At 43.9% G+C, this 12,312-nt stretch overlaps 1 protein-coding gene across 1 annotated transcript; it reads left to right on the forward strand.

Annotated features, from left to right (window-relative positions):
* On the forward strand, positions 1–7,199 carry LOC134496199 (cytochrome P450 2K6-like). The gene is made up of 8 exons (XM_063301972.1): positions 1–12; positions 486–590; positions 1,052–1,225; positions 1,596–1,743; positions 4,107–4,244; positions 4,276–4,322; positions 4,719–4,860; positions 6,672–7,199. The coding sequence occupies exons 1-8, from the start codon at positions 1–3 to the stop codon at positions 6,854–6,856; spliced, it is 951 nt and encodes a 316-aa protein (XP_063158042.1). The 3' UTR covers positions 6,857–7,199.
* Positions 7,200–12,312: the final 5,113 nt, after the last annotated feature.

Consider the following 12,312-nt stretch of genomic DNA (forward strand, 5'->3'; position numbering starts at 1 on the left):
ATGTTCCCCGTTGTGATGTATACATATATCACAACGGGGAACATGCCTTCCCGGTGAAGGGAAGAGGGGAGGAAGGAATCAGTGCTAATCCTATAAGCACTAAGGGACAATGCAGATAAGGGACAAGGAGCCATACCTTTGCCCTGACCCGGGAAGCCATCATCCTATCTCCCTGACATCTCTGCATTACCACGGGGACACACCTGCTCTGGACACAGGAAGAGGACAGAGGTAATCAGCACTAATCCCCCTGATCGCCCATCGAGACTCCGGAATTGCCCCCTGATCGCCCATTGGGACCCCGGATTCGCCGTCGGGCAGGACTTTGGGACCATGGGGGGTGGGGAAGGATCGGGTCCGCACCGCGGGTATTTACCGGCTACCTCGCACACCATGTGCTCATTCCCGTCTTTCTCCATGTCTGCATTCTATTCTCAATAAACCAGATATCCTTAGCCCTGGCTGGTGAGTCTGTGTTTTTGTAGAATAAGGCAACCATCACACGCTATGACTATGAAGATGCCACATTTCTAAGACTACTAAAGCTAATGAGGGAAAACGTCCAGCTTTCAGCAACTCCTGTTTTGTTGGTAAGCTAAGTTTTCATTTGAAAAGAATGTCATGAAAAAAACACAGCAGAATGTGTGGCATTCAAGCTTTATTGCAAAGCAAAGCATGTTGCTTCTCATGGGCATCTGCAGCAAGGTCCCATCCAAAAGGCAACATGAACATGATGCTATCAGGATTCAAAGTCCACCGTTACATACCGGAGTTGCATGGAAACATCACGTGGGAGCATGCAGATCCCTTCTGAGCATCATGACTCCATGATGCATGCTTCATCACTTCCTCTCCCTTCCTTGTACATTTCTCGTGAATGCACTCAGGTTGGAGGGGTGGGAGCCTTCACGGAAAATACCTTTTCCATCTTTTTAATCTTTGGAGAATACTCTGCAACTCTAACTGTGCTCAATAGTTTCCTTGACTAGGGCTTGCATTTGGTTGCTTAGACTGATTGCTTTTATGGGTTTTTTTTCCATCATTTTTTCAGATATATAATGTATTTCCCATGCTGGGGTTCCTTTTGGGTTCTCATAAAACAGTAATGAATAACAGAAAGGAGTTGCATGATTTCATACAGATCACCTTCATAGAACGTCTCAAAGATCTTGATGAAAATGACAGGAGGAGTTTTATTGATTCATTTCTTGTTCGGCAAAGAGAGGTAATGGATTATTTTATACATGCCTGGAATTATTGATGATTATTTTACATATTTTTAAAACGTGGCTCCATATAAACTTCCTGCAGGTTGGTTAAGAACCTTCCTTCAGAAATGTAGAAGGAAACGAGTTTCTAGCAGTTTCTAGACATTTCCTCCTCATTACTTTATTTCAGAATCTGCAGCTACTAAAGCTATGCCTGGACTGTTTCTTAGAGTTTCCCTTATAGAAATCCAGTGGGGTGGGGCAAGTCTAACCTCTTGGGGGTGGGGGGGATAGTACTCACCCATGAAGCGTCCTCTTAGCCTTTGAGAATATTGGTTACATGAGTAGGTTGAGTTTCCTTACTAGAGTTTTCTTTATACACTTCAGGAGAATATGAAGATGACAAATGGCAAATATTTCCATAATGAAAACCTTAAAGCTCTTATAAGTGACCTATTTGGTGCTGGTACAGAAACATCTGCAAACAGTCTGCTCTGGGCCATCCTCCTAATGATGAAGCACCCAGAAATTCAGAGTAAGTAAGGACTTTCTTGTGATTGGCTTGCAACCAAAAATATAAAAATGAGAGAACAAAGATTTTTGGTGTCAATGATACTTGAATGAAGGGAAAAGAGATGAAGCAAGAATATTTTTTCCCTTCAAATAGACAAGACATCATTGATCTCACTAAATATATACAGAGTAAACTTACCTCATAAATGAAAGTGAATTTTAATAAACTCAAAACATTGAAAGCCAATCCTGTTTGACTGCAAGAAACGCACAGAAAACAAAACTTTGTCAATGTCAATTTGTTGAAACAAAAAAAAACTAGGCCAGCAATATACAACATCAGGAAATACAAAGAAAAACAGAATAGTAATTTATCTTAAATCACCTTCCTGGGAAGTACTAAAACAATTAAAAGTTAAAGAAGGAAGAACTTTGATCTCAAACTTAAGAAAAGAAGGTAAGATGTTAACACTGGCATCCATTTAGACTCCAAAGACAGATAAGGAACAATTCTATGGAGGCTTCTTCCGGATGTTAATTTGAGAGAAGGAAATGATTATCCTAGGAGACATGGATAAAGTGCGAGATCTGATCTAGGCACATCATCCCTAGAGGGAAAGAAAGGAGGACAACTTCCAGGAAAGGTTCTTCAGAATATGGATATTGTGGCCTTGACCAATGTTTGGAGATCAAGAAATCCAAAAGAAGAGACGGTAAGTTTCATTCAGCAAGACACCAAGTGTACTCAAGAATTCCCATGTGCTGGATCTCTATGGCTCTCGCGTCATCTCTCACAGAAGTGCAGATTTGCTCAGTGACATGGGCAGATCATTTCAAAAAGAAGATAAAATATTTTGGAAATGCAAACAAACCAGGGAAACCTCTGACATATCACGTCAGAAAAGGGAAGGAAAGGAGGATGATAACAGCAAAAAAGAAAGAGAAAAAACGGCTATATCCACGATCGGAAATAACAGAAGAACTTGCAAAACTCTGAAGAAATTAAATTAATAACAAATAAAACCGGGGGCAGCAGGAGTTGCCCTATACCCACTAATATGAGGCAAGAGGGAAGTGACTTTCTGTGAAGAGTACTGTATTTCTGTTGTGATCAGACTTTGACACATCTCTCTGTGCTCCACTTTACATTTCATTCTCTCTGTGGGTTGAAGCTGTAAGCTGATAGTCAATCATTCGTTCATCTCTTCGCTGGATGGAAATATTCATAAAAGAAGGAGAAAGAAGAGAAAAACGTTCTAGCATGTGAGAGCCAGTTTGGCCTAGTGGGTACGGCTCCCGGCTAGCAATCAGGAGACGGTGAGTTCTAGTCCCGCCTTAGGCATGAAAGCCGGCTGGGTGACCTTGGGCCAGTGACCTTTTCTCAGCCCAACTCACCTCACAGGACTGTTGTTGTGGGGGAAATAGGAGGAGGAAGGAGTATTAGGCATGTTCCCTGCCTTGAGTTATTTATAAAAATAATAAAGGTGGGGGAAAAAATATTTAACCCCCCCCCCAAAAAAATCTTACAAGTACCCCACAGGAGATCACAGATTTGTACCACCAGATATGCACTACAAGCATACTTGGCTTCATGGGCTTATCTTCTAATACTGCCGATGAAATATTCTGTATGTACTTAAGCAAGTTAAAAACTCCGTTGAATTTTATATTTGAAAATTATACTAATTATATTTTCTGTATCTTTGTAATATTTCCCTCAAATATTAATTTGTTTTGTTTCTCTAATGTGTGACCAAGTTCCTTCAGACTTTAGCACCAGTTCTCCAAATATTTATTATTTTGTTTTTAGTCAGCAATTTTGGGGCTACTTGAGACCTGGTGGTTCTGGGTAGCTTACAGATAAAAAAAAACAGGACAAAAAAGAAAAGAAAAAAAGCAAAAGCAAAAGCAAAAAAAGACTCATCAATGGCCTGAAGACAAACAAAAACCAAAAGCCACCCAACCAAGGTCTCCAAACTCAACCTACCGCAAGGCCGGGAGAATAACCTGGTTTCCAGTAGTTTTCTGAACTTCGTCAGAGTGGCAGAAAACTGTATCTCTGGGGGGGTGGGATCTTTCCAAAGGGCAGGCACTCTTCCTGGAGTCCCACTAGATGACATAAATGGACCCCAAGTGTGCCTACTTGCCCAATGTCACCAGCATATGAATGGCACTAAGAAGCCTACTACAGCTACTCCAGTGGGCTCATGTGGGCACAATGAGGCATGGAAACCACTGCCCCCTCTGCCACATTGTGGACCAGCTGAAACCTCTGAGTGGTCTTCAAGGTGGCCACATGTACAGCCATTACTGTAGTTCATAAAGTGACCAATGCATGAGGGACTATTTGGAGGGGTGATACATAATACTGTTTTGTTCTCCCAGGGAAGGTCCAAGAAGAAATTGCAAAGGTGATTGGAGATCTACAGCCAAGGACAGACCACCGGGCCAGAATGCCTTACACCGATGCGGTGATTCATGAAGTTCAAAGGTTTGCTGACATTGTTCCAACCAATGTGCCACATGCAACCAATTGTTCCAACCAATGTGCCACATGCAACCACCAGGGATATAACTTTCAAAGGCTTCTTCATTCCCAGGGTGATCAGTCTGAAATCACTGCATTATACAAGATCTAGTCTTTCTTGGACAATGTAAAGTAGAATTTTCATGGTAACAAAATGCAGTTTAATAGCTATTGAGCAGGGGTCCAGCTGATATTCTATTAATATGCCTCATGTTTCAACTTTTTGAACCTGTCCATTTCTCTAGGCCCTGTATTTATAGCAGTATATCTGGATTTGCAATACCCCTTTAAAAATGTAGTTGTAATATTTTTTATTTTTTTATTTTTGAATTTGAGTGTTTCTCCAGGCCCACTATTGACTTCTCAATAACACTCTTAAAAACTCACTGTAATAAATTATATAATTTATATAGTAATCTCTTAAATGGACATACTCCTTTTCATACAGTTTTTTCCCTTTCGTTGTTTAGGGCATGCACATTGCTCCATTGCTGACATCTGTGCTCCATGATGAATCTCAGTGGGAGAACCCTCATGAATTCTACCCTGAGCATTTTCTTGACTCTGAGGGAAAATTTGCAAAAAACGCTGCATTCCTGCCTTTCTCTGCAGGTAAGATTCTCTGCTGCGTGAGCATGCATCCATTAATAGGCAAGCCTTCACACCTTACTTGAAAAGAAAACAAATGATAAAAGCTCAATTTCATAGGCCTTAATTTTACAGAGTTTAGACCTAATGGGCAACATTTGTGGCCAGACTTCACCACTCATTGAAGTCAGCCAGTTTGTTCTAGTGGTTAAGGCGCTGGGCTAGAAACCAGGAGTCTGTGAGTTCTAGTCCCACCTTAGCCATGAAAGCCGGCTGGGTGACCTTGGGCCAGTCACTTTCTCTCAGCCCAACTCAGTGCAATGTAGACTAGCCTCCTCAAGGTGCACCCAGGGGAATGTGACTTTTCACAGCTAAACAATCTACACATCTGGCTGCTGGACCTCACAAGGATTTCCCAGCAAGAAAAGCAGCTTGATCACCAAAATGCTATGCCATACAATTAAACAAAAACCAAAAAAACCCCACTCATTGACTGATTAGTCTGTTGTTTCCAAACTCTGGAGACCCATCAACTCTGCGCCTGAGTTCCTGTTATTCCTGCCATGTTGGCCTCACCACATCTGCATTTTGGCAATCCAGGATGAATCTTGTCTTGCAGCCTTCCTGGCTGACTCTGGCCTTCAGGAGGCTGCAGGCTTTCGGTATTCTTAGTTTGACTCTATAAGTAAAAAGAATTATGTTTAGGTCACAACAATGGAGCAGAGCATAAAATACAATAAAGCAAAATAAAATAAAATAAAATAATAAAAAGAGTGTTAGACATAAATAAATTCAATCAAGATAAAACCAGGGTTACAATTAAAAAAGTTAAAAAATTCTTTTAAGTTTAAATGAGAACAAAGCAAAAGTAGCAACCTGATTACTAATTTTTTGAAACACATCTGCAAGAACCTAATTCAGTCATTTGTGGTTCAAGCCCTTGAGTTCACCTACAATCAGTAGTTTGGCCCTGATTTCAATGTAAACTGGGCAGTGGAGGACAGAGCCAGTAATGTCCTCCCCTTGACTGACAGCACAGGGGCAGAGACGCTGTTCAACAGGGCACTTATGAAATCTCTCTTCAAGCTAAGCCAAAGCCATAGTCTGCAGCCAATGGGACGTAAAGGCCTTTCTCAGTGGGGCACTGATAATACTAATCAGATTCTGGGATAGGCTTCAGAGGTTTCGTAGTAATGGTACCAGGATATATTTTCATCTTGATGCCATTGTACCCCAGCAGCATGTTTATTAGCATCCTTTTCAAGAAGCCTATCTCTAATGTATTCTGTGTCTGAGAACTGAGTTCCCTGCAAAGAGCAGAGAATTAGATGTACAGAAGGGGTGCTCTAGGGAGGCCTAAAAGCATCCCAATGAAGTTATTTTGGGCTATGTCTAACTGAGAATCAACCTCCTCACCCCATCCAGATCTCAGTTCCATCAACATCTGGGCTATCACCTTACCCTACAATATTTTAACTGCCATCCTCTGGAATCAAACAACTTGAGGATATTGCCCACATGTCTTTCCTATATAAAGAACTAATGAAAGGTGATGCCTACATATTTAAAAGAGGGGCATTACTCTATTTGTTGGGCATTAATTTTATGTCTTTTTGACATTATTTTCACATTTAGAACATCTGCTGCCATCTAATAGAAAAATAATCCATCTGCATTCCTTTACTGCCTTTTAATTTCATTCTGTATCTATGCTCTGCCATTGCTTTTCAGTGTGCTGACCTCTCCATGGCCATAGGACATTGGGAAGCCATGTGAACATATTCAAGAAACCAATAAAACCTTTTTTTGTTGTTGTTACTTATGCTTCCTTCCAGGTCGGAGAGCATGTGCAGGTGAGAACCTTGCCAAAATGGAGCTCTTCCTCTCTTTTACCAGCCTCCTGCAGAAATTTACCTTCCAGCCACCCCCAGGAACATCTAAAGATGATCTGAACCTGACCCCTGCAGTTGGGTTTACAGCCCCTCCCATGCTGTACAAAACCTGTGCTGTTTTACGTTGATCCAACAGAAAAAAATATGAAAAGCTGTTTTCTCAGCCTTTGAAATGGCTTTATTTTGACACATTGGCAAAATCTGACAACATGATGCCAGATTGTCTAAGTTTAAGATCTTGTTGAGGAGCTGAATTGTAATGATCTATAGATACATAAAATGTAGATGCTGATAGGGAAGAATAGTCTGGAAATGATTAAAAGCAAAAAGCTTTGTATTGTTTTTACTGACTTTTTCTTTTGGGGCCCTTGTTTCCTTTGCCTTTTACTATTTTTCCTCCTCTTTGACTTTCTGTTTCTGTTTAGTATTTTTGGTCTGTTTTGCTTTACCTAAAAAGAGTAATTTTAAGTAGTTTTTAGAAAAGCAATATCATGTTTTATGCAATAGTCCCAAGTGCAAATTTATGTATTCCTTTGTTGTACCTAGTTATCAATTCTATTCTTTCTTAAAGAAAAAAATTGGAAATGTGCCCACCTGGGTTTAAGGCTGAGTCGTCAGTTGATATTCCAGGGCAGGATGTGTGTGCAGCCAGAGACTCTGGTGGCTTCCAGGGAGCTGTTCCACAAATAACTAGACATAAGATCCTATCTGTAAAGGTGGGCCATGCAGGTCGGATGGGATTGCTGCTTGAATACCATCTAGAATTCAGAAATGTAGCATTAGTCCCTTGTCAAGGACAGATTCTCTTAGCCTTGGAGTTTTCTGTGGCTTCCTCCCACCAGAGGGAGATGGGACCTATTTGGCTGGTCCTCCCCAGACACTTGAAAGACCTGGGGGAACTTGGGGAAATTTCTGAAGCTCTGGTTCTAAGTTCAGGGGCCTTAGTCACTAGTGAGAATGAACAAATGATGTCAGCCTTGAATTGGATTCTTCCCATGTGAACTGTCTATGCATGTGTGTCCTAGAGAGCTCCCTGTTTTCGGAGATGAAACCATCATTGCGGAGGTTCCTAGAATACCTCTGAAAAGATATGAGGAATGAATCTGGCTAAGAACAGTTAAGAATCTGTATTAAGGATTACCTTAGGGTAGTAAGGGTGAAACATATTTAATTGTTTTAATTTAATTTGATTCACTTGATATAGGTGCTGCCCGATGCCAGAATAATTCTTGAGTGGCTCTCTACATAAACTGAATCTGCAGAATAAACATAAACAGAATAAAGATCTGGCATGTATTACCGAGACCTGCCTGGGCCCTGAAGGGTGAGGGGTACCCCTTTCAGAAATGTGCCTGGCTGGGTTCATGGTATGGCACCAGCTGAGACCCCAGGGCAGGGGAGGAGGGGTGGCTGTTGTCATCCAGGAGTCTCTGTTGGCCCTCAGGTGCACTGCTCTGCAAGTGGCTGGTTGTGAGACCCTGTTTTTGAAGTTGGGTTCCCAAGAACAGTTGGGATTGTTGCTATTGTACCAGCCTCCCTGCTGCATAGCAACCTCCCTGCCTGAGCTGCTGGAGGCTGTCTCAGGGCTGGAACTGGAGTTCCTCAGACTCATGGTTCTGGGGGACTTCAACCTGCCATACCTGGGGCATGCCTCAGAGGCAGCTCAGGAGTTCACAGCCACCATGGTGGCCATGGGCCTATCTCAGATTATTCAGGACCCGACTCGAGGCAGTGGCCTCACACTGGATTTAGTTTTCTTGTTGGAGCAATGGCAATGTTATCTGAGGGGCGAGTTACATCTGTCCCCTTTGTCATGGTCATATCACACCCTGGTGACCTTGAGATGCTCCTATGCTGCCCCCCTCCACAGGGAGGCAGGACCAATTCAATCGGTCTACTCCCGGTGACTGATGGACCCAGCAGGGTTTCAGAGGAAGCTGGGGGTTATACCTGAGGATCTGCTGCATAGTCCAGCAGGGGCCCTGGCTGCTGCCTGGAATAGGGAGGCAGCCAGGGCCGTGGACTGGATCACGCCCTCTTGGTCAATCAAGCCCAACACTCTCCATGGTTTACAGAGGAGCTGAGGGTTCTGAAGAGGATCAAGAGACATCTGGAGTGCTGCTGGAGAAAGACAAGGACTGAACTCAACCAAACACAAGCTGGAATGGCTGTTAAGGCCTACCTTGTGGAGGTAAGAGAGGTGAAATGTCAGTATTTCTCTGCTCTTATTGCATCCACAGAATGCCGCCTGATGGCCCTGTTTAGGATCACCCGATCTCTTTTAGGGAAGGTGGATCTAGAAACCCATCTACAGGCCTGTGCTGAGGAGTTTTCTTGGCATCTGGAGGATAAAATTGCTCAGATTTGTTCCAAATTGGATGCCAGGTGCGGGGCAGGGCCTGGGAAGATGCCTGGGGAGAGTACTTACTCAGTTATCTGGGAACAGTTTGATCCTGTTGGGCCTGAGGAAGTGGAAAGGGTTCTTGGGTCTATAAATGCTATCACTTGCCAACTAGATCCCTGTCCCTCCTGGCTGGTGAAGGCAGCTCAGGAGGTGACGTGTAGGTGGGTCCAGGTGATGGTCAATTCATCCTTGGGGGAGGGAGTGTTTCTGGCAGCCTTTAAAGAGGTGCTGGTGTGCCCCCTCCTCAAGAAACCATCACTGGACCCTACCATTCTGGACAATTTTCATCCAGTCTCCCACCATCCCTTTTTAGAAAGTGGGAGACTGGATTGAGAAAGTGGTAGCATTGCAGGTCCAGAGGATCCTGGATGAAACAGATTATCTGGACCCCTTTGAGTCAGGTTTCAGGCCTGGATATGGGATGGAAACAGCTTTGGTCAAGCTTATGGATGATCTCTGGTGAGGGCTGGATGGGGGCAGTGCATTCATCCTGGCTCTTCATGACCTCTCAGTGGCTTTCGATACCATTGACCATGGTATCCTTTTGGGTCAGCTCAGGGAGTTGGGGGTGGGTAGTGTAGTGTTGCGTTGGTTCACCTCCTTCTTCCAGGGCTGGTCCCAATCAGTGTTGATAGAGAGAGAGAAATCTGGGCCCCGGGCCCTCCTTTGTGGGGTGCCGCAGGGTTCAGTACTCTCTCTGCTCCTTCTTAACATCTACCTGAAACCGCTGGATGAGATCATCCGTTGCCATGGGGTGAGGTATCATCAATATGCTGATGATACTCAATTATACATCTCCATCTCAGGTGACATAAATGATGCTGTTGCCACCCTTTCGCAGTGCCTGGAGGCTGTAAAGGTTTGGATGGGGAACAACAGGCTTCAGCTGAACCCTGGCAAGACGGAATGGCTGCGGTTTGGGGGCTCCCAGGTATCCAGAAATTTCCTATCTTTGGTTCTGGATGGGGTTGCACTGCCCCAGACAGACCCAGTGTGGAACCTGGGGGTTCTCCTGGACTCACGGCTCCTGCTCAAAGAGCAGGTGGCAGCTGTGGCCAGGGAAGCCTTTGCACAACTTCATGTTGTGTGCCAGCTATGTCCCTTCCTGGATCAGGAGTCCCTCCGCACAGTAACTCATGGCCTGGTCATCTCCTGCATAGACTACTGCAATGCAGTCTACATGGGGCTACACTTGAAGAGTTTCCAGAAGCTACAGCTGGTGCAAAATGCAGCTGCACGAGCAGTTTTAGGAGCCCCTGGAAGGGCACATATAACACCTTTGCTGCACAAGTTGCTTTGAGTGCCGGTTTGCTTCTGGGCCCAATTCAAGGTGTTGGTCATCACCTTTAAAGCCCTACGTGGCATGGGGCCAGGTTACCTGAGGGACTGCTTCACCCCCGTTACATCGACCCATCCCACCCAGTCAGGCAGGGAGGGCGTGTTACGGACCCTGACCATGATGGATTGCTGATTGGCAGGATCCAGGGGGAGGGCCTTCTCTGCCATGGCACCCACCCTTTGGAACAAGCTATCCCCTGGGGGTAAGACAGGCCCCCATTCTCCCGGCCTTTCAGAAGGGAATGAAAACATGGTTATGCCACCTGGCCTGGGATAGGAGGGGGGACAGCTATTCATGGGGGTGGTTGGCCCCCGTGAAGGTGCCAGGATTAAAAGCTTCCCATCTTGAATTTTATATTCTATATTCTATGTTTTATATTTTATATCTTGTATTTGTATTTTCATGTATTTATATTTAATTGTTTTAGTGATTTGCCATTTTTATTATTTGTAAGTCATCCAGAGCCATTGTAAGCAAGATGGGCGGCAGAAAAATTTAATAAATAAATAAATAAACAAACAAACAGAATAAAATACAATATTAATAAGGAGATTAAAACCCCCCCAAGATAAATAGAGAACTAATAATAATAATAATAATAATAATAATAATAATCCAGCCAACAACACTGAAAGCATTAATGGATATACTGTACTTCACAGGGGGATCCAGCTACCCTGCCCCAAGGCCAGGGGGAACTGCCAGGTCGTTAAGGCCCTGTATGGCACCATTGGCATGGAAGCCACCCAAATCTCAGGCCCTGTGACAGAGAAGGCGCACTTCCTGGGGCCTGAAAGATGACGTGGGTTGATATTAGGGAGCTGGGACATGCCAACCCCGTCGGCTCATATCGGACAGGCAGATACCACAGGCGATAGGCGGTCCCTCAAATAACCGGGACCTTTGCCATGTAAGGGTTTATTGGTCACAAAAGCCCCTTGACCCTCATGCAGAAACTAAACTGTAACCAGTTCTCCTGGCAGAGCAGGCATGTTATAGGGGCATTGGAAGGCATGCACAATACTGCCCACACTGCTGCATTCTTGGACCAGTTGACAGGTTTCCTCAGCGTGGAAGGAGGAGGAAATGAAATGGCCATACACGGCTGCATACATTTGCATACATCACCCTCCAAGACCCCAGTGCCACAAGCAGAGAGGAAGTTGGTCACAGAAACCTGTTTGGCCCAAAGAAGAGATCATGCAGAAAAAAGAAAATACTCCCCTCTTCCTACTCAGAGAGACGTGGAAAATTCTTTTTCATTGTGTGAAATCATTGGCTAAATCATTGGCTAAATAATTACTCATGAAGGCACATCTCTGTGGTTCTTTGGGCCCAGTATTGGTTAATTTGATTCCATTTGCTGGATTCCTTAACTGAATAGTGAAACGTTTACCCCAAAGGCTTGATAAAATATTATTAACACCTGTCCTAAAGGTTGGATTGTTACACAGCTCAAAGAAGTTTAAACTTGTTTGACAAGGTTCGTAGATCCCGCCCATACCTAGGCAAGTTCAGATCAGATTCCTGGTGGGGAGAGAGAAAACAAGAGCAAAGGTTGGAAGTACTTTACTGTCCACAGCACTCTGGTGATTCAGCAGAAAGAGTGGTCAGGCAATGCCTAATGCATTTCTTTGAAGGACATGCTTGAATCATTTCAGTTTATAAGATTCATTGCAACTATTACTGAAAACTGCTTACTAAAAGGAGATGGATTGGATTGGACCTGTTTTAACACTATTACTATGTCTTCTTGCCATTGCATCCCTTTTGAAAAAGGCAGTTCCTGGAATAACAGCTCCCCAAATCTTCCCCTGGAACCCAGGACCATACCCATTCTG

The sequence above is a fragment of the Candoia aspera genome, chromosome 1 (assembly GCF_035149785.1).
Source record: "Candoia aspera isolate rCanAsp1 chromosome 1, rCanAsp1.hap2, whole genome shotgun sequence".
Lineage (NCBI taxonomy): Eukaryota > Metazoa > Chordata > Lepidosauria > Squamata > Boidae > Candoia > Candoia aspera.

Coding starts and splice junctions, on each gene's coding strand:
- LOC134496199 (XM_063301972.1), top strand. Junction 591..1,051: donor CAGCAACTCCTGTTTTGTTG/GTAAGCTAAGTT, acceptor TCATTTTTTCAG/ATATATAATGTATTTCCCAT. Junction 1,744..4,106: donor GAAGCACCCAGAAATTCAGA/GTAAGTAAGGAC, acceptor TTGTTCTCCCAG/GGAAGGTCCAAGAAGAAATT.